This window comes from Heptranchias perlo, chromosome 1, assembly GCF_035084215.1.
Source record: "Heptranchias perlo isolate sHepPer1 chromosome 1, sHepPer1.hap1, whole genome shotgun sequence".
Lineage (NCBI taxonomy): Eukaryota > Metazoa > Chordata > Chondrichthyes > Hexanchiformes > Hexanchidae > Heptranchias > Heptranchias perlo.
Window position 1 is genome coordinate 94793745 of NC_090325.1, and position 23256 is coordinate 94817000.

The window sequence follows — 23256 nt, forward strand, 5'->3', positions numbered from 1 at the left end:
ATCAACTTACAAAGATATCTACATGGATTTTAGCAAGGCTTTTGACAAGGTCCCAAATGGCCGACTGACCAAAAAAGTAAAAGCCCATGGGATCCAAGGGAAAGTGGCAAATTGGATCCAAAATTGGCTCAGTGCCAGGAAGCAAAGGGTAATGGTCAACGGGTGTTTTTGTGACTGGAAGGCTGTTTCGAGCGGGGTTCCGCAAGGCTTAGTACCTTGCTTTTTTTGATATATATTAATGATTTAGATTTAAATGTAGGGGGCATGATTAAGAAGTTTGCAGATGATACAAAAATTGGCCTTGTGATTGATAGTGAGGAGGAAAACCGTAAACTGCAGGAAGATATCAATGGACTGGTCAGGTGGGCAGAAAAGTGGCAAATGGAAATCAATCTGGAGAAGTGTGAGGTAATGCATTTGGGAAGGTCAAACAAGGCAAGAAAATACACAGTTAATGGGAGGATACTGAGAGGTGTAGAGGAAGAGAGGGTCCTTGGAGTGCATGTCCACAGGTATCAGGACAGGTACATAAGGTAGTTAAGAATGCATACGGGATACTTTCCTTTATTAGCCAAGGCATAGAATATAAGAGCAGGGAGGTTATGCTAGAACTATATAAAACACTAGTTAGGCCACAGCTTGAGTACAGTTCTGGTCACCACATTACAGGAAAGATGTGATTGCACTAGAGAGGGTACAGAGGAAATTTACGAGGATGTTAGAAACATAGAAAATAGGAGCAGGAGTAGGCCATTCGGTCCTTCGAGCCTGTTCTGCCATTCAATATGATCACGGCTGATCCTGTACCTCAATACCATATTCTCGCTCTCTCCCCATACTCCTTGATGCCTTTTGTGTCTAGAAATCTATCTATCTCCTTAAATATATTCAGTGACTTGGCCTCCACAGTCTTCTGTGGTAGAGAATTCCACAGGTTCACCACCCTCTGAGTGAAGAAATTTCTCCTCATCTCAGTCCTAAATGTCCTCCCCCATATCCTGAGACTGTGACCCCTCGTTCTCGACCCCCCAGCCAAGGGAAACATCCTCCCTGCATCCAGTCTGTCTAGCCCTGTCAGAATTTTATATGTTTCAATGAGATCCCCTCTCGTTCTTCTAAACTTGAGTGAATACAGGCCAAGTCGACCCAATCGCTCCTCATACGACAGTCCTGCTATCCCAGGAATCAGTCTGGTGAACCTTCGCTGCACTACCTCTATGGCAAGTATATTCTTTCTTAGGTAAGGAGACCAAAACTGCACACAATACTCCAGGTGTGGTCTCACCAAAGCCCTGTATAACTGCAGTAAGACATCCTTGCTCCTGTGCTCAAATCTTCTTGCAATGAAGGCCGACATACCATTTGTTGCCAGGGCTGGAGAATTTTAGCTATGAGGAAAGATTGGGTAGGCTGGGGTTGTTTTCTTTGGAACAGAGGAGGCTGAGGGGAGATTTAATTGAGGTGTATACAATTATGAGGGGCCTAGATAGAGTGGATATGAAGGACCTATTTCCCTTAGCAGAGAGGTCAATAACAAACAGGCATGGATTTAAAGTAATTGGTAGAAGGATTAGAGGGCAGCTAAGGGTCTGGAACTCACTACCTGAAATAGTGGTAGAGGCAGAAACCCTCATCACATTTAAAAAGTACTTGGATATGCACTTGAAATGCCATAACCTACAAGGCTAGGGACCAAGAACTAGAAAGTGGGATTAGGCCCGGTAGCTCTTTTTCGACCGGCACAAATACGATGGGCTGAATGGCCTACTTCTGTGCTGCAAAATTTTCTGTGTTTCGACCTGAAATGTTAACTCTGTTTCTTTCTCTGTTTCAGCCTGACTGGCTGAGTATTTCCAGCATTTTCCGATCTTATTTCAGATTTCCAGCATCCGCAGTATTTTGCTTTCAATTAATTGATACACCTTTACCAACTTTCGCCTTCACAGGTCTCCCTCTTCACAACAGCCATGGCTATGTCACCTATCCTTTTCGCCCTTCATTATCACAGTAACTCGACGAATCTAACTTCCTTGTCCTTCCACCTCTGCCCAGCGAACGGAGAGAAGCCGAGACTTGTTGACATGTCAATACTCTGGGCATCGGCTGGTGTAGTACCGCTATTAACCACAGGCGGCGGCGGAAACCTGGTTGGGACAGAAGAGCCCTTTCCTCCTTCCCCCGGGTTGGTCAATTGGAGTTTTGCGGCGATTATCACGAGGGGGGGGGGGGAGGAGGAGTGAGAGAGAGGGCACGAGCCGGGCGGTTGAAGTCTGAAAAGTTGGTTTACCGTGTGTTGGAGGCGCGAGCGATGGAGCTGAGCACGGAGAAAGGTGAGTGGCGCGGGGGGGCCGGGGGGGGTCTGATCCCATCCCAATCCCGCTCCTGAGATGTGAAGTGCCGGCCCCGCTGTTTCCGGGCAGGTGAAGGATTTTGAGGGCTGTGCCCGCTTGGCTCGTCATTTCACTTTTACTTAGTCGCTGTCAGTAATGGACGAAGTGTCCCAGCCAGCGAGAGCACCAGCAGGCCGTGTCCTCCCGGGGACCCGCTGGATCCCAACGCTCCTTCCTCAGACAACTTGCGCGCAGCAAACATCAATGTGATAATGACCGGATCACCAGCAAGCAACCCCCCCGCCCCCCGCGCCAGAGAGTCGGCCGACCGAATCTGCCGATGGGTCGGCCGCTCTTCAGTCCGCCGACACGATCATAAGGGTGGGACCAGCACTTTGCTCCGGGCTGTATATTTTCATTAAGTGCACTCGGTGCCTCCTGGGGTGGCTGCACTGTCCGTGCTGGAGCGGATCCATCGTCTCTCACTGCGGGGCTGTTTTGTTATTTGTAGTTTTGACATGTGTACGTGGTCGCAGTGATTGATCGCGCGGAGCACGCAGGCAAGCAAAACATCTTCTTGAGTGTTTGCAATGAGGAGGGGTGGGGTGGGTACCAAATGCAGCCGTTTAACTCTGATGGAGGGAAGAGAACACCCCAAATCGCGGAGGGATTAAAAACTAAACTAGATATTGCATAGTGTTGTGAGAACATTACTTGTTTAGATATAAATCTGTGAAAAAGGTTATATAGTGTAGCAATCTTGATATTGTAACTTAGAATATGAGGGGCAGAGAAGAGCAGGCTGGAAGTTTCTAACTAAGAAATATAAACTTGTGATCAGTTTTGTTGTTTACCAAAAATTCATGCTGGTTAGTCCAAAATGACACATTTTAGGTTTGTATTTTACAATGTGCAAGTTTCCACAGGCTGGGAAGGTGGAATGTGTAACATCCCTCTTTGGTTTATTTCCAAAAGTTTGATGTATTTGGTCTAATAGTGTATTTTCTGAAAAATTATTCCTGGTTGGATTTTAACATGATGTGGAGATGCCGGTGATGGACTGGGATGGACAAATGCAAGGAATCTTACAACACCAGGTTATAGTCCAACAATTTTATTTTAAAATCACAAGCTTTTGGAGATTATCCCCTTCGTCAGATTATCCCCTGACGAAGGGGATAATCTCCGAAAGCTTGTGATTTTAAAATAAAATTGTTGGACTATAACCTGGTGTTGTAAGATTCCTTGCATTGGATTTTAACAGTTTGATCAGCAAACATTTTTTATTGGCTGTGTGGCTGTTAAGTAGTGACAGTCAATGATTTGACACCACTTAGAGAATAGCTCCAGAACTAGCCGTGCCTCTAGCTAAGCTGTTGCAGTCGAGCTGTAACACTGGCATCTACCTGACAATGTGGAAAATTGCCCAGGTATGTTCTGTCCACAAAAAGCAGGACAAATCCTATTGGGTCAATTACCGCCCGATCAGTCTACTCTCATCAGCAAAGTGATAAAAGGTGTTGTCGACAGTTCTATCAAACAGCACTTACTCACCAATAACCTGCTCACCAATGCTCAGTTTGGGTTCCACCAGGACCACTCTGCTCTGGACTTCAATACAGCCTTGGTCCAAACATGGACAAAAGAGCTGAATTCCAGAGGTGAGATAAGAGTGATGCTGCCTTTAACATCGAGACATTATTTGACCGAGTGTGGCATCAAGGCGCCCTAGTAAAGTTGAAGTTAATGGGAATTGGGGGGAAAACTCTCCAGTGGCTGGAGTCATACCTAGCACAAAGGAAGATGGTAGTGGTTGTTGCAGGCCAATCATCTCAGCCCCAGGACATTGCTGCAGGAGTTCCTCAGGGCAGTGTCCTAGGCCCAACCATCTTCAGCTGCTTCATCAATGACCTTCCCTCCATCATAAGGTCAGAAGTGGGGATGTTTGCTGATGATTGCACAGTGTTAAGTTCCATTCGTAACCCCTCAGATAATGAAGCAGTCCGTGCGCACTTGCAGCAAGACCTGGACAATTTCCAGGCTTCGGCTGATAAGTGGCAAGTAACATTTGCGCCAGACAAGTGCCAAGCAATGACCATCTCCAATAAGAGAGAGTCTAACCAACTCCCCTTGATTTTCAACGGCATTACCATTGCCGAATCCCCCACTATCAACATCCTGGGGGCACCATTGATCAGAAACTTAACTGGACCAGCCACATAAATACTGTGGCTACAAGAGCAGGTCAGAGGCTGGTTATTCTGCGGCGAGTGACTCACCTCCTGACTCCCCAAAGCCTTTCCACCATTTACAAGGCACAAGTCAGGAGTGTGATGGCATACTGTCCACTTGCCGGGATGCGTGCAGCTCCAACAACACTCAAGAAGCTCGACACCATCCAGGACAAAGCAGCCAGCTTGATTGGCACCCCATTGACCACCCTAAACATTCACTCCCTCCACTACTGGTGCACCATGGCTGCAGTGTGTACCATCTACAAGGTTCACTGCAGCAATTCATCAAGGCTTCTTCGACAACACCTCCCAAACCCACAACCTGTACCACCTAGAAGGACCAGAACAACAGGCGCATGGGAACAACATCACTTGCATGCTCCCCTCCAAGTCACACACCATCCTGACTTGGAAATATATTGCCATTCCTTCATCGTCGCTGGGTCAAAATCTTGGAACTCCCTACCTAACATCACTGTTGGAGAACCTTCACCACATGGACTGCAGCGGTTCAATAAGGTGGCTCATCACCACCTTCTCAAGGGCAATTAGGGATGGGCAGTAAATGCTGGCCTTGCCAGCGATGTGCACAACCCATGAACGAATAAACAAAAAAAAAAATAGTGGATCCCTGGGAGTGATTTTAGAGGGAATATTTAGTGATGAATAATTATAACAAAGTTATCTCTCTTACTGAGGGGATTCAGATGATGTCACTTGCTGCGCAAACTTTGAGCTGGAGAGGCAGTGGAAATATTAAAATTGGCATATGCTAGTGAAGACATTAAGCCAGTCAGGTTTCCTGCTTGTGGCAAGTTATTATCCTATGCTGGGAACTGTTTATGCCATTATCAATCATCCATAATCAGGTTTGGCTGTGATGTCTCTTAGTTGTGCAATCTGCAGAGACACTGCCAACACTTACATGTGAAGAAATGTCACTCTGGTGTAGCATTACAGAGCTGGTGGCCATATCTCTGAACCAATAAATTTTAAAATGGGCAACAGGCATTAAAAATCAGACATGGTGGAATCAAGATTTCTGCAGTTACTTGATATTTTAACTTATTATTTTTATGTTTCCAGTCAGTTCAGTGCTTTATGGTCTTCACAAATGCAAATCAATGGCATTTTAGTCTGCAATGTGTTATTTTTTCTCCCCCGCTTCTCAGTTCGCTAGATTAACTTTTTTTTGGTTGTACTGTGCAATTAAAATGTCAATTGCTCTGATTGAAGCACCATGGAGCATTAAACAGCCATGTGCATGTCACTTTTCATGTGTGACAAAATTAAATACCCAATCCCAGACAGGTAAAGCAATAATATTATGTGCTTGAATATGCATTTGTTTCATATTGTAAATATTTCAAATTTGTGAAAAGCATTCCACCCACACTACAAGCTGAACATGTTTCTTGTTCTTTCCTAGAGAAGAGGAACAGGCTAAGCATATATTATCTCCCCATCCCTGTAACTGTGAAAGAAATCATGAAGATGGCAATACTCTCAGGAACATCAATCCAAAATTGTTAACAGGACAGGATTGAAATTGACTCTCAAAATCAGAATGGGCTGGTTAAATTGGTACTGTTGACACTGTGATATCATAGTTAAACATAAGTGTCTTCAACAGAGGAGAGAAAATTTGTGGGGCGAGGGGAAGATGGTTGGGAACATAGAAAATAGAAGCAGGAGTAGGCCATTTGGCCCTTCGAGCCTGCTCCGCCATTCAGTATGATCATGGCTGATCCTCTATCTCAATACCATATTCCCGCTCCCTCCCCATACCCCTTGATGCCTTTTGTGTCCAGAAATCTATCTAGCTCCTTCTTAAACACACTTCTTGTTCTTGAATGTATTTAACTGGTATTGCTAGTGGGATGCTTTTTGCAATCTTGAAATATGCAGTTTACTGTATAGTAATGTGCATTCAGGCACATGATGCAACTGATGTACCTGTTTGTTATTGTGTGTAAAGTGAAATGTTTAAGTGCTAAAGAAAGAACTTGCAGTTATATAGTACCTTATCACATCCATTGGATGCCCCAAATTGCTTTACAAGCAATGGATGCCTGAATCCTGTTTAAGCAGTTACAGTATTCCAGATAATTTACTGAAGATTGTGCCAGGTTAATGATCTGAGCTGACCGATTTACAGTTAGTCACAGCTGGCAACTTATGTTTAAAATGGCAAACAAGGCCCAAATGCAGCAAAGATAGCTGAGAGTGATAAATTACTGAAACACTAAATTAATATCTACATTGTTAGAAATAATATAAAAGCTGCTCTTTTTAAAAAAAAATCAGAAAGCTGCTCAAGTTGGCCCTGCTTATGTACATCTAAGATGTTGAAAATACAGAATAGTCGGTTCAATGTCAGTGGTCATTCCATTAATATTGGACTCTTGTCATTAGTAAACCACATTGGAAACGATTGTGAAGACACAGCATTTCAGACCTCATTTAACTTGTGCTTTTTTTCACAGGCCTTCGGTATTACTTTATATGCCTAAAGTTAGGTATGTGATTAGAAAATCAGTTGGAACAGCTAGACTGTTAACTGTAGATGGAGAAAATCCAGTTGATGTCATTGTCTTTTTATTGCATACACACAAATGCTATGAACAGTGCAAGTTCACTTCCACATGTTTATGAAATTCTGGTCAATGTGATTGGTGTTCTGTGTCTTATTTTGAAGTTTTCCTTTAATGCTACTTTGTTGGAATATTTTTGACATAACGGACCAAGCTGAAACACAAACAGGGTAGAGGATTTTTCAAGTCTTGGTGGTAATTTTGTCAATGAGCATTCCATTTTGTATCTCTTTATTGCTTGTTGATGCATATTTAAGCTTCATGCTTTAATTATAGTTGGTGGTAAAATTGCTAACATTATGATTCTACAACCAGCAATCTACCAATTAAAATAAAAAGGGATAACTGCAGATCTGAAATAAAAACTTAGTTTTATAAATACACAGCAGGTTATTTAGCACTTGTAAAGAGAAAAGGCAGGTTATGACATTTTGAGTTGTACTTTTCTTCAGAACTGAATACACTTTCAGTTACGATCAAGGCTGCAGACTCGAAACATGATGGTCAGCCTTTTCTCTTCACAATTGCTGACTGACCTGCTGCGTATTTACAAAACATAGTTTTTAATTGGTAGATTGAAATAAAAACAATTTTCAGGCAGAAGGTACTCCTGCAGCCGTGTCAGAGCTGTAATTTTGCCAAGTAGACTGATTGCATTTGAGTTGTGCCTGTGGTCTTGTGTGTGCAATGATTGGTGTAGGACAACAAATACCTTTTCACTGTGGTATATTCTGCTGGAGATCACATGAATGCCCACCATGTTCTATCTACTCCAAAAGGTGGTAAATACTATAAGAACATTAGAAATAGGAGCAGGAGTAGGCCATATGGCCCCTCGAGCCTTGCTGCACTATTCAATAAGATCCTGGCTGATCTTCGAGCTCAACTCCACTTTCCCGTCCTATCCCCATATTCTTTGATTTGCCTAGAGTCCAAAAATCTATCGATCTCGGTCTTGAATATACTCAATGACTGAGCATCCACAGCCCTCTGGGGTAGAGAATTTAAAAAGTCCAAGGGGTGAGATCAAAATAGAAAAGTTGTAATCATAGGGGATTCTATAATCAGACGGTTAGATAGCGTCCTCTGCAGTCGCAACCGAGAGTCGAGGAAGGTGTGTTGCCTAACTGGTTCAAGGGTAAAGGACATCTTGGAGCAACTAGAGGGGAACTTGGAAAGGGAGGGGGAGGATCCAGTTGTCGTGGTTCATGTCGGCACCAATGACAAAAGGATGTACAAGGAGGCGGTCCTGCCAAGGGAATATCAGAATTTAGGAACTAAATTCAAAAAGCAGTACCTCCACGGATGGTACTACCTGACCCACGTGCTAATTGGCACAGGGATAGGCAGATTAGAAAGGTGAATGCATAGCTGGAAGACTGGTGTGGGAAGGAGAGGTTCCATTTCACGGGACACTGGCACCATTACTGGGACCGGAAGGAGCTGTATTACTGGGACGTGCTCCACCTGAACTGGAGTGGCACCAGAGTCCGAGCGGAAAGGATAAATGGGGCAGTGGATAAGGCTTTAAACTAGCAAGATGGGTGGAGGGATCTGGTAGCAATAACAAAAGCCCAAAGATAGAAGAAACAGGTGATGAGTGTAAAGGTCAGACCAGGGTAAGGAATAAAGATAACGTAAACGGTCAAGGAACAAGTACAGTTATAAAACAAAAGTATAAAAGGACTGTTACAAATAAACTAAGAGGAATAACTATTAAAGACAAATTAAGCACAGCATCCAAAGTAAAATGGGGGAACTGGATGCAATAATCCGTAGCGAGGAACCAGATGTAGTAGGAATAAATGAAACATGGCTACGTAAAGAACAGGACTAGCAACTAAATATTGCAGGTTATAATATAATCAGGAAGGAAGAAGGGGGGTTGGCGGTATAGCTGTACTAATCGGAGATAACGTAACAGCAGTAGAAAAAGATAGAAACAGAATCCATATGGATTGAAGTAAAATTATATAGCATGTACAGCACAAACAGGCCATTCGGCCCAACAGGCCCATGCCGGTGTTTATGCTCCACACGAGCCTCCACCTTCCCTACTTCATCTAACCCTATCATCATATCCTTCTATTCCTTTCTCCCTCATGTGTTTATCTAGCTTCCCCTTAAATGTATCGATGCGAGTCACCTCAACTACTCCTCGTGGTAGCACATTCCACATTCTAACCACTCTCTGGGTAAAGAAGTTTTTCCTGAATTCCTTATTGGATTTATTAGTGACTATCTTATATTTATGGCCCCTAGTTCTTGTCTTCCCTGCAAGTGGAAACATCTTCTCTACGTTTACCCTATCAAACCCTTTCATAATCTTTAAGACCTCTTTCAGGTCACCGCTCAGTCTTCTCTTTTCTAGAGAAAAGAGCCCCAGCCTGTTCAATCTTTCCTGTCAGGAAACCTCTCAGTTCTTGTATCATCCTAGTCAGTCTTTTACACCTTCACCAGTGTCTATATCCTTTTTATAATATGGGGACCAGACCTGTTCACAGACCCCCAAGTGTAGTCTAACCAAGGTTCATTACAAGTTTAACATAACTTCTCTGCTTATCAATTCTATCCCTCTAGAAATGAACCCCCGTGCTTGGTTTGCTTTTTTTATGGCCTTATTTACCCGCATCGCTAGTTTTCGTGATTTTTGTATCTACCCCATTTAGACTTATTATCCAAGCAGTATGTGGCCCCCTTATTCTTCCTTATTTTGATAGAGGTCTTTAAGATTATGAAACGGTTTGATAGGGTAGCCATAGAAAAGATGTTTCCACTTACCTTACAAGATAAGGGATTGATTACGCTAATAGGGATATACTACAGACCACCTGAAAGTAGGTGGACGAAGAAATATATAAGCAAATATGTGAAATGAGTAAAGGACATGGAATAATAATCATGGGAGCTTTTAATTATCCCAAATAAACTGGCAAGAAGAGGTAAGTAAAGGGGTACAGGGAATGGAGCTTTCTTACCCAGTATGTAAAAAACCCAACAGGAGAGGGAGCACTGCTAGATCTAGTATTAGGAAATGAACCAGAACAGATAAAAGAAGTAAGCTTCGGGGAACATCTAGGCAATATTAGAACATAGGGTTTAAGATAAAGATTGAGAAGGACATAAGTAAGACAATAAATTGGAAAAAAGCTGATTTTAAGGGGCTGAGAATGGAACTAAGGAAAATAAACTGGAAAAATTTACTGACAAAGAAATAAAACAGCAGTAGGAAATATTTAAAACGGTGATCAAGAGAGACCAGGAGAAATATATCCCACTAAAAAGCAATAACAAACTAGCCAGTAATGACACACCATGGATGAATAAAGAAATAAGGGCAAAATTGAAACTAAAGAAAAAGGCATACCCTAAGTACATAGACAATAAAGGAGAGGATAACAAAAGGGAATACAAAAAGACTAGGAAAGAAGTAAAAAAAAAATTAGGAAAGCAAAGAGAAATTACGAAATTAAATTATCAAGGAATATAACAAGAAATAGTGAAGTATTCTACAGACACATTAATAACAAAAGAAAAATCAGGACAGGGCCATAAGGGATACACACGATAAGCCCACAGGTAATGACAGCAAAATGGCAGAAATATTAAAGAATTACTTTGCCTCAGTATTTACCAGAAAGACTAACATGGTGGGCATGATATTCCAAGAAGAGATTATCTTAAATGTCTTTTTTTTAGAAAGGAGGGAGATAATAAACTAATCAAATTTAGGGAGGATAAAACCCTTGGTCCGGATGGATTGCATCCATGCATATTAAAAGAAGTTAGAGAAGAGGCAGAGAGGCACTATATATTTGCATATGTATAAAAATTCATTAGAAAAGGGAATAGTGCCAGAGGACTGGCGGACAGCTAATGTGATTCCTATATTTAAAAAAGCAGATGGAACAAGTCCAGGGAATTATAGACCAATTAACTTAACGTCAGTGGTAGGAATGATAATGCAATCCTTCCTCAAAGATGTAATCGAAAAACATCTAGAAACTGAAAATATAATAAAGAATAGTCAGCACTGATTCTAAAAGTGAAGGTCATGCTTGACCAACCGTATTGAATTCTTTGAAGAAATAACAGAGCAGACAAGCGTAATGTAGTAGATTTAATATATTTGGATCTTCGATAAGGTACTGCATAGTAGACTCATGATTAAGATCAGAGCATGTGCAGTCAGGGGACAAGTAGCAGAATGGATAGCAAGGTGGCTACAAAACAGAAAAGAGAGCAGGGGTTAAAGGTAGTTACTCAGACTGGCAACAGGTAGGAAGTGGTGTTCCACAAGGATTGGTGCTGTGACCACTGTTCTATTTACATAAACGAATTGGAATCGGGAATTGCAAGCACAATTTAAAAAATTTGCAGACAACACCACATTGGGGGGTGTAGTTAATACTGAGGAGGACTGTAACAAAATACAGGAAGACATTAATAAACTTGCTGAATGGGCATGTAATTGGCAAATGAATTTTAGGACAGATAAATGTGAGGTGGTACATTTTGGCAGGAAGAATAAGGAGGCCACATACTGCTTGGATAAGAGTTTAAATGGGTAGAAGAGCAGAGGGATCTTCGGGTACAGATACACAAATCACTAAAAGTAGCGATGTAGGTTAATAAGACCGTTTTTTTAAAAAAACAAACAAAGCACTGGGGTTAATTTCTGGAGGGATGGAATTGAAAAGCAGTGAAGTTATATTAAACTTCTTTAGAACCTTGGTTAGACTACACTTGGAGTACTTTGAACAGTTCTGGTTTCCATATTATAAAAAGGATATAGAGGCACTGGAGAAAATGCAAATAAGACTTACTAGGATGATAACAGAACTGAGAGGCAATACCTCTCGGGAAAGATTGAACAGACTGGGGCTTTTCTCTCTAGAGAAGACTGAGGGATGACCTGATAGAGGTCTTGGGTTTGATAAGGTAGACGTAGAGTAGATGTTTCCACTTGTGGGGTCGACCAGAACTCTGAGCCATAAATATGATAGTCACTGATAAATCCAATAGGGAATTCAGGAGAAACTTCTTTACCCAGAGAGTGATTAGAATGTGGAACTCACTACAACAAGGAGTAGTTGAGGTGACTAGCATAGATGCATTTCAGGGGAAGCTAGATAAACACACGAGGGAGATAGGAATAGAAGGATATGTTGATGGGGTTTGATGAAGTAGGAAGGGAGGAGGCTCGTGTGAGCATGGACCTGTTGAGCCGAATGGCCTGTTTCTGTGCTGTACATTCCATGTAATTCTACCATCTTCCAAAACATCAAGGATTTGACGGCTAATCGGAAACAAACTGTGGTACTTCAGAAAAGGAGAACTGATCCCTCACACGTGATATTTCCATTAATATGGGAATATGATCCTCTTAATGGATAAGCTTCAGATATCTTGGGAATATCATCCAACTGTCGATTTCTCCACAGAAGAAACTACCTGCTTATGCCAGCTAGCACATAACCTGACCTAAATAATTGCAGCAGCCAACTAATATTGGTCCTGGAAGATGAATGTACTACTTTCACTTTACCATATATTCCTTTTCAAACTCCCAGTATGGCATTTCTGAAATCTTGACCAGAATAACTTGCAAGCAAAAAAAAAAACTGCTTATGCCTCATGTATCTAGCTACCCAAACAGAAGAATGGACAAAGTCGCCACCCCAAATTTTAGCCACTCTTACTGGGAATTCTAACTGTGCGAAATTGCTACCTTTAATGCGGACTCCTCTCAAAACTATTGGTTATCTTGAGCCTTGCTACTAGACTGCTGGTCACCCCACCCTTCATAAATGCTAATGGAGACCTTTTTTCCTCAAAATATTCCCCCATAGAATTTATTTCATTTGAAGTTTCAGATACTTCAGAAGAAGGGAGAATAAGCTGAGCAAGGTTTATTCTAGAATTCTAGAATTACATTTATAAAATAAACTCTTAAAGCCCAATTTTACAAAACATTGCTTTTGGGTATGTGTGTCCCTAAACCTGTGTTTTTTTTATATACACGAACCTATTAACGATTTCTCCCGTTACTGTTGGAACTATGGGTTGTTAATCCATCAACAATAACCTCCGCTTGATTCTATCCCAAGTGGTTATAAAATAGCAAGTTTAATAGACTGACTTACAACAGTGTTGCACTACAGCTGTCTTCAATGTTACATTCAACAGTTATTATAGTTATAATACAACTGTCTACAGTTTACATTAATGACAAGCAATCAGTACAACCTAATCTATCCGTTCTTCAGGTTGACCAGACATGACCCTTGCGGATTGCCTCTGGCAATGGGCTTCCAACCACTCCTCTTGAGAGCCCCAACTTTTGGGAGGGAGCATGCCCTATCTTTATACTGTTAAGCTGAGTTGTTCTGTACATAAGCATCGCTGGTCTTATCTCATGGTCGTAAATCCTCCTACTGCGCTGACGCCACGTTAGCAACTCAAGATAAGCTATTTTGCGTAACGTAGCAAATGGCCTCAACCTCCATCTCTGTTTACAAGTTGCTTTGTTCCTCTGAGGAATGCGTCCTCCTTAGCTGAGTGTACCCCCTCTTCCCCCCCCCCCCCCTTTATTCATCCTTGCACGGCCCCACCACTATTGGTTTCGTAGTTCTTGTTTTGGCATAAACCATCTTCTGACGTTAATGTTATCTATTCTATGTCCTCCCTGATGTTCTGCTGTGTGAGCTGTCCTTGTTCTCAGAGATGCTGAACTTATGCCCCCCTATTTTCAATGCTTGTTTTAAACCATATTCTTATGGGAGGGAAAGTGGAGTTGTGGCTGAAGATCAGCCATGATCTTATTGAATTGAGGGGCCATATGGCCTACTCCTGCACCTATTTCTTACGTTCTGATGTTCTTACAGAACCATATACAAAAATATTGTTTTTAATGTCATGCACTGTGCTTCTGTTGCTTTAATTTATGTATCTTTTAAAAAAAATCTATTGTCATAATTTTTGGTCACACTTTTGTGTCAACTTTTCCCATTGTAAACTAATATGTCATTCAATTTTGCTATGTCAATTTTTGCAATCATAATTTGTTGATGAAATAGTCGAATCACTCAATGCTTTTTGAAAAAAACATTTTGTCCAGTAACAGAAATTTTTAATGTCCAAAATAATGTTTTAACCAAAATGCATGTTTCACAATAACAGGAGTTTAAATTTTTCAGTTGAGTTGAATTGTTCATGTGCCTTTTTAAATTACTTCAGAGATATTTTATTTACTTGAAGGCCTCACCTTTTCCCAAAAAGCTGGTCTTCCATTTGATATTTTTGTACAGAGCAGTGACTCTGTAAGCTGAAGGCAGGTCCTGCAGTCTGAACATGGGTAGTATGCATAGTTTCCCAAAATGCATCACTAGCATTTACTCTGTGTCTAATAAAATCTATCCAGTTGTTTTTCAAAATTATTTGAAGAAAAGTTAGAGGACAGATGTCAAAAACTTTATTCAGGTATGATTTATCTATTGACTGTTTTAAAGGGTGTAAATACAAGAGAGAAAACATGATGCTACTGATTAAGTATGTGCTGTAGCTTTAATTGGTGTTCAGAAAGTGAAATTAAGCTGACCGAGAAAGAGAAACACGGCAGGAATGGTGCATGGGAGGAGATAAAATCGCCCAAGTTCCCGCCCGGCAACATTTTATCTTCACCAACTTTGAAGTCGGCCAAGACTCTCGCTGCAGGCAGGCAGGGCCCTAATTTAAATCTAAAAGTTGCGGCCTGATGGCACCATTGGCACTGCGATGGCATTTTAACATCAGTATTTGGGAGCCTCGCATGAGGCCAATTCCGACAGCCAAACCACGGCGGGTGTTCGCGAAGTAGCTGGAAGAAGCCAAAGTAAGTTAAACATTTTTCAACTTTTATGTGGCATACTTTTGGGAACTTGACAACCCCTCCCCCACCACTTACTTTATGCCAGTGACCATTCCCTTGGGTCCCTGGGTGGAGTTGGTTCCTGCCTGTTGGCCCTCCGAAATACACTTTGGGCGGGAGATGGATTTAAAAAATTTCTTTTTGACTTCCGGGTGCGCTGCTTGCTTCGACTGTTCCATGCATGGTTCCCGACCTGATATAAAATCGGCCCCACTGTGTTACCGCCCCCCCTCCCCTATCAACTCTCCCGCTTTGCCCTGCGTTGCTGATTTCCCAATTCTTTCAGGCACGAGTGCTGTTGCTGATCGGCTGTCCTACCCCATTTCCACTTTTGCCCTGCTGCTGGGCTATGCCATAGGTAATAAAAATCTACACTTTCTTTTTCATTATTTTAAAAAAAGTAAGCATTCTTCATTTCTAAATTAAAAGCACAATTAAAGTACAGATATCCCTTCTAAAATATAAGTTAAGCTTCTGCATTCTTGCAAACCTACATTCACTTCCATAAATCACTCAAATCAGATAAAAATATGCTTTATTTTGTTGGGCTCTTAAAGATACTTAGAAGTGTCAATTTCCAGAACTGTAAGGAAAATGTATTATGTAGGTTGATAAAAGTTTTGTTTTATTCCAGCAGATGTTATTTGAAGTGTGCTTGTGAATTAGAAGTTTGTTTACATATTTTTCACTTGTAGCATATATTCACAATGTAAAAAAGCTAAGATTAAACATTTTGCCTGCTTTGACTTCTCCAAGCATTCTAATTTAATAAAAGCAAATGTGACTAGTTTGATGAAAATATACCAAATCTTCTTTTATTTAACTTTTAATAATCATTTAAAGCAATACTAATATGTTACAATTCTATTTGTTTAAAATAGAAATTGAACAAAAGCACTAATAAAAGAACTATCAAACTAGATTCAAATGAAGAATTAGGGAGGACTCCTAAAAAGGAAGTAAGAACTTGCATTTATATAATGCCTTTTATAGCCTCAGGACGTCCCAAAGCACTTTACAGCCAATGAAGTACTTTTGAAGTGTAGTCACTGTTGTAATGTAGGAAACGTGGCAACTTCTCCAATGCCTCTACATCCTTTCTGTGTACAGCAAGTTCCCACAAACAGGAATGTGATAATGACCAGATAATCTGTTTGTGATGTTGGTTAAGGGATAAATATTGGCCAGGACATTGGGGAGCACTTCCCTTCTCTTCAAATTGTGCCATGGGATCTCTTATGTTCACCTGAGAGGACAGATGAGGCCTCGGTTTAACATCTCATCTGAAAGACGCCACCTCCAACAGTGCAGCACTCCCTCAGTATTGTCTTGAAATGTCTGCCTAGATTATGTGCTTAAGTCTATGGAGTTGGGCTTGAACGCACAGCCTTCTGACTGAGATAAGAGTACTACTAGCTGAGCCAAAGCTGGAAAATTCTTCAGTACGGGATAAAACACAAAGCTCTTGCAAGGAGTGTTTCTCTTTCGCTTGTACAGAACCTTGGTTAGACCACACTTGGAGGATTGTGCACAGTTCTGGTTTCCACATAGAAAGGATGCAGAGGCATTGGAGAAGTTGCAAAAAAGATTCACAAGGATGATACCAGAACTGAGAGGATAGCCTTATTGGGAAAGGCTGAACAGGCTGGGGCTCATTTCTCGAGAAAAGAGAAGGCTGAGGGGTGAACTAATAGAGGTCTTTTAAGATACTAAGGTTTGATGGGGTAGACGTAGAGAAAATGTTTCCACTTGTGGGGGAGTCCAAAACTAGGGTTACAAATATAAAATAGTTGCTAATAAATCCAATAGGGAATTCAGGAGAAACTTCTTTATCCAAAGAGTGGTAAGAATGTAGAACGTGCTACCACAAGGAGCAGTTGAGGCGAATAGCGTAGATGCATTTAAAAGGAAGCTAGATAAGCACATGAGTGAGAAAGGAATAGAATGGTATCCTGATAGGGTTAGATGAAGTAGGGAGGGAGGAGACTCGTGTGGAGCATAAACGGTGGCATAGACCAGTTGGGCCGAAGGGCCTGTTTCTGTGCTGTAGTTTTGATGCAACTCTATGTAACTCGCATTAGCTGTTCTTTGCTTGGTGATGCATCCAATATATTAGCATCTCTTAAAATATTTCCTGTAATAGCAACCTATGTTCACTCTCATCTCTGGTCTCCAATTCTCAGTAGCCGTATTTATGACCTGTCTAAGTCAGCTATGTCACGCTAAGTGTTTTGTGTAAACATGTATTTCTACATTTCTGTTTAGTATCTCCCAAAGTGGGTCAAAACTGTCAAGAACTCCCTACCAAAATCACAAACTTTAATTTTAACTTTAGTACTTTAAATGGAATGGAAGTTGCATCTTTTATTAAAGATATATACTTATAGTAATCCAATGTTAGTGTCACACTTCATATGCAATTTTGTTGCTTTTCAAATTATATTTTTATTAAAAAAGTGATTTCCTGATATTTACTAATCTTACAAGACTTGGAATCATGTGACCAACGTTTCACAAGCTATTCCTGTTGTCCCTGATCCATGGATTTCCTGTGGAGTCTATAAAATATCCCAGCATTCTCTTTGAGAAATGGCATGTACAAATATATTTCATACAGTTCAAAAACAATACGATTCTTCATGTTTGATAAAATCATCTATTGGGACAGTCAGGAACGTTAAGCACCGGGTAGAAAAGCTAAAATTTTGTTGCTAAGCTAATTTCACCGTTGTTCTATCACAGTACACATTGCAACTTTTCAGGATTGTTTTAAATAGGTATAAATTATGAAAATATATGTAAGTTGCAAGTACTTTTCAGTGCTACTTAAGAGCACAAACCTGATATCGGTGGTAGCACTGCTGCCTACAGAGGTGCCAAGTCCTACTTCGATAGGTATCTAGTCTCTGGAGGCAGTCGTGCCCTGGTACCAAAGTAAACTCTGCCTCTGGAGGCACAGGTCATCATTTCCAGCTGTTGTCAGATTAAGTACTCAGTTGGGCTTAAATCAGATTTGTAATTAAACATTAAAAGAATTAAAGGAATACTCCAGTTGGAGACCTTGTATCATGTGCTCTAACTTGCACATATCCTTCGGGTGCTTAATCAGCATGTCTATGTGGGGAGGGGAAATCTTTACTGTAGGGAGATGTACCTTGTTTGTCTACATAAGTGACTTCAAAAGTTATTCATTGTCTGTGAAGTGTTTTGGGACATCCTAATGCACTATCTAAATGCAAGTTCTTTCTTGCTGCCAGCAGTGAGAGTTGTACTGGTCTGCAAAACTCTGGGGTGACCCTTGAGCTCCGAGTGCAAACTCAGCAGAAAGGACAGTGGTCCCAATGCTGATCATGGACTCTGATTTCTTGGACTGCTGCCCAGTAGCGTTGAACTTGGGGCAGGTCCTGAAGGTGTGATAGTGTTGCTGGATCATCTCCAGTATTCATCAAACAGGAACGGATAAGTTTGTGTGGATAAGTTGTTGAGTTGGTCGTCAGACGTTTTGCTCCATGTGGTCCATGTGAGGGTTTGTTGCAAACTATCCTGTTACTTGGCTTGGATGTGCTCCATGGGCACTGGCAATAGAAATCATAGAAAATTTATGGCACAGAAGGAGGCCATTCGGCCTATCGTGTCTGCGCCGGCTGAGAAACGAGCCACCTAGCCTAATCCCACTTTCCCGCATTTGGCCCGTAGCCCTGCAGGTCACGGCTCTTCAGGTGCACATCCAGGTATTTTTTAAATGAGTTGAGAGTTTCTGCCTCTACGACCCTCTCAGGCAGTGAGTTCCAGATCCCCACCACCCTCTGGGTGAAAAAGTTTTTCCTCATTTCTGCTCTAATCCTTCTACCAATCACTTTAAATCTATGCCCTCTGGTTATTGACCCCTCCGTTAAGGGAAGTAGTTCCTTCCTGTTCGCTCTATCTAGGCCGCTCATAATTTTGTACACCTCAATCAAATCACCCCTCAGCCTCTGTTCCAAGGAAAACAATCCCAGCCTATCCAATCTGTCATCATAGCTAAAAATCTCCAGTCCTGGCAACATCCTTGTAAATCTCCTCTGCACCCTCTGTAGTGCAATTACATCCTTCCTGTAATGTGGTGACCAGAACTGTGTGCAGTACTCAAGCTGTGGCCTAACTAGTGTTTTATACAGTTCCAGCATAACATCCCTGCTTTTATATTCTATGCCTCGGCTAATAAAGGAAAGCATTCCATATGCCGCCTTATCCACCTTCTCTACCTGTCCTGCTATCTTCAGGGATCTGTGGACATGCACTCCAAGGTCACTCTGTTCCTCTACACCTCTCAGTATCCTCCCATTTATTGTGTATTCCCTTGCCTTGTTTGCCCTCCCCAAATGCATTACCTCACACTTCTCTGGATTGAACTCCATTTGCCACTTTTCTGCCCATCTGACCAGTCCATTGATATCTTCCTGCAGTCTACAGCTTTCCTCCTCACTATCAACCACACGGCCTATCTTTGTGTCATCCGCAAATTTCTTAATCATGCCCCCTACATTTAAGTCCAAATTGTCAATGTATACTACAAAAAGCAAAGGACCTAGTACCAAGCCCTGCGGCACCCCACTGGAAACAGCCTTCCAGTCTCAAAAACACCCATTGACCATTATCCTTTGCTTCCTGCCACTGAGCCAATTTTGGATCCAATTTGCTACATTCCCTTGGATCCAATGGGCCTTTACTTTTTTGACCAATCTGCTATGTGGGACTTTGTCAAAAGCCTTGCTAAAATCCATGTAGACGACATCAATTGCGCTACCCTCATCGATCCTCCTTGTCTTGTTAATTCTATTGATTATGCAACAGTTCCTGCAGATTGGAGGGTGGCAAATTTAACCCCACTATTTAAAAAAGGAGGGAGAGAGAAAATAGGGAACTACAGACTGGTTAGCCTAACATCAGCAGTAGGGAAAATGCTAGAGTCTATTATAAAGGATGTGATAACAGGACACTTAGAAAATATCAACGGGAATAGACAAAGTCAACATGGATTTATGAAAGGGAAATCATGTTTGACAAACCTACTGGAGTTTTTTGAGGATGTAACTGGTTGAATAGATAAGGGAGAACCAGTGAATGTGGTTTATTTGGATTTTCAGAAGGCCTTTGATAAAGTCCCACATAAGAGGTTAGTGTGCAAAATTAAAGCACATGGGATTGGTGGTAATATACTGGTATGGATTGAAAATTGGTTAACAAACCGGAAATAGAGAGTAGGAATAAATTGGTCTTTTTCGGGGTGGCAGGCAGTGACTATTGGGGTACTGCAGGGATCAGTTCTTGGGCCCCAGCTATTCACAATATATATCAATGATTTGGATGAGGGAACCAAATGTAATATTTCCAAGTTTGCTGACGACACAAAACTGGGTGGGATTGTGAGTTGTGAGGAGGATGCAAAGAGGCTTCAAGGCAATTTAGACAAGTTGAGTGAGTGGGCAAATACATGCAGATGCAGTAGACTGTGGATAAATGTGAAGTTATCCACTTCGGAAGGAAAAACAGAAAGGCAGAGTATTATTTAAATGGTGATAGATTGGGAAATGTTGATGTACATAGGGATTTGTTTATTCTTGTATACCAGTCACTGAAAGCAAACATGCAGGTGCAGCAAGCAGTTAGGAAGGCAAATGGTATGTTGGCCTTCATTGCAAGTGGATTTGAGTACAGGAGCAAGGATGTCTTACTGCAGTTATACAGGGCCTTGGTGAGACCACATCTGGAGTATTGTGTGCAGTTTGGATCTCCTTACCTAAGAAAGGATATACTTGCCATAGAGGGAGTGCAGCGAAGGTTCACCAGACTGATTCCTGGGATGGCAGGACTGTCGTATGAGGAGAGGTTGGGTCGACTCAGCCTGTATTCACTCAAGTTTAGAAGAATGAGAGGGGATCTCATTGAAACATATGAAATTCTGACAGGGCTAGACAGACTGGATGCAGGGAGGATGTTTCCCCTGGCTGGGGGGTCTAGAACGAGGGGTCACAGTCTCAGGATATGGGGTAGGACATTTAGGACTGAGATGAGGAGAAATTTCTTCACTCAGAGGATGGTGAACCTGTGGAATTCTCTACCACAGAAGGCTGTGGAGGCCAAGTCACTGAATATATTTAAGAAGGAGCTAGATAGATTTCTAGACACAAAAGGCATCAAGGGGTATGGGGAGAGAGCAGGAATATGGTATTGAGATAGAGGATCAGCCATGATCATATTGAATAGCTCAAAGGGCCGACTGGCCTACTCCTGCTCCTATTTTCTATGTTTCTATGTCACCTCCTCGAAAAATTCAATGAAGTTAGTCAGACACGACCTTCCCTTAACAAATCCTTGCTGACTGTCCTTGATTAGTCCGTGTCTTTCTAAGTGACAGTTTATCCTGTATTTCAGAATTGATTCCAATAATTTGCCCACCACTGAGGTTAGGCTGACTGGCCTGTAATTACTTGGTCTATCCTTCGCTCCCTTTTTAAACAACGGTACAACGTTAGCAGTCTTCCAATCCTCCAGCACTACGCCTGTATCCATTGAAGTTTGGAAAATGATTGTTAAGGCCTCCGCTATTTCCTCCCTGGCTTCTTTTAACAGCCTGGATACATTTCATCCGGCCCTGGTGACTTATCCCCTTTCAAAGATGCTAATCCCCTTAATACTTCCTCTATCACTATGTTTATCCCATCCAATATTTCACACTCCTCCTCCTTAACTTCAATCCCTGCATCATCCCTCTCCTTTGTGAAGACAGATGCAAAGTATTCATTAAGAACCATACCCGCATCTTCCACCTCCATACATAGTTTACCTTTTTGGTCTCTAATAGGCCCTACTTTTTCCTTAGTTATCCTCTTGCTCCTAATGTATTCATAAAACATCTTTGGGTTTTCTTTGATTTTTACCTGCTAATATTTTTTCATGCCCTCTCTTTGCTTTCTTAATTTCCTTCTTAACTTCACCCCTGCACTTTGTATACTCTTCTAAGCTTTCTGTAGTATTGAGTTCCCGATGTCTATCATAGGCTTTCTTTTTCTGCCTTATCTTACCCTGAATGCTTCTTGACATCCAGGGGGCTCTACATTTGGCAGCCGCTCCCTTTTTCTTTGTGGGAACATGTTTACCCTGAACACCTTGAATCACCCCTTTGAATCACTGCTCTGACACTGATTTACCTTCAAGTAGCTGTTTCCAGTTTACTTCTGCTAAATCTCTTCTCAGTTTAGTAAAATTGGCCTTTCCCCAATTGAAAACTTTAACTCCTGCTCTGTCTTTGTCCTTTTCCATAACTATGCTAAAACTAACTATTATGATCACTGCCACCAAAATACTCTCCCACTGCTACTTCTTCCACCTGCCCCTCTTCATTTCCTAGAACTAAATCCAGAACTGCCCCATCTCTCATTGGGCTTGCTATATACCGGCTAAAAAAAATCTCCTGTATGCAATTTAAGAATTCTGCGCCTGTTATACCATTCACACTGTTTGTATCCCAGTTAATATCAGGGTTGAAATCCACTACTATTACTACCCTATTGTTTTTGCACTTCTCAGAAATTTGCCTACATATTTGCTCCTCTATCTCCCGCTGACTGTTTGTTTGGGGGTCTATAGTACACTCCCAGTAGTGTGACTGCCCCTTTTCTGTTCTTTAGCTCAACTCATAAGGCCTCATTTGATGCTCTTTCTAAAGCGTCAGCCCACCTCACAACTGTAATTGTTTCCTTAACCAAAATTGCCACCCCCACTTCCTTTTTTATCCCCCTCTCTATCGCATCTGAAAACCCTGTAACCAGGGACGTTGAGCTGCCAGTCCTGCCCCTCTTTAAGCCTTGTTTCTGTAATAGTGAAGATATCATGCTGCTACGTGTCTATCTGTGCCCTCAGCTCATTCGCCTTATTTCCTATACTCCTTGCATTGAGGTAAATTCATTTAAGGATTGCCACACTCCTCTCGTTTATTTTCTAACCTTCATTCCCTCTGCCTTCCAGACTCACTCACTAATTTTCTGCCTTCCATTTCCAGTTCCGACTTTATCCCATCTGAATTCACACTCAGGTTCCCATCCCCCTGCCAAGCTAGTTTAAACCGTCCCCTACAGCACTGGCAAACTTCCCCGCTAGGATATTGGTCCTGGCCCTGTTGAGGTGCAACCCATCCGACTTGTACAGAT

The 23256-nt window shown here is 41.7% G+C and overlaps 1 protein-coding gene across 1 annotated transcript in view; it reads left to right on the top strand.

The window, feature by feature from the left end:
• Window positions 1-2228: 2228 nt before the first annotated feature.
• rell1 (RELT like 1) overlaps window positions 2229-23256 on the top strand; it is a 68683-nt gene continuing 47655 nt past the window's right edge. Inside the window, exon 1 of the mRNA XM_067988960.1 lies at window positions 2229-2330. Within this exon, the coding sequence (XP_067845061.1) occupies window positions 2309-2330 (22 nt within the window). The 5' untranslated portion in view covers window positions 2229-2308. The remainder of the gene's footprint in view (window positions 2331-23256) is intronic.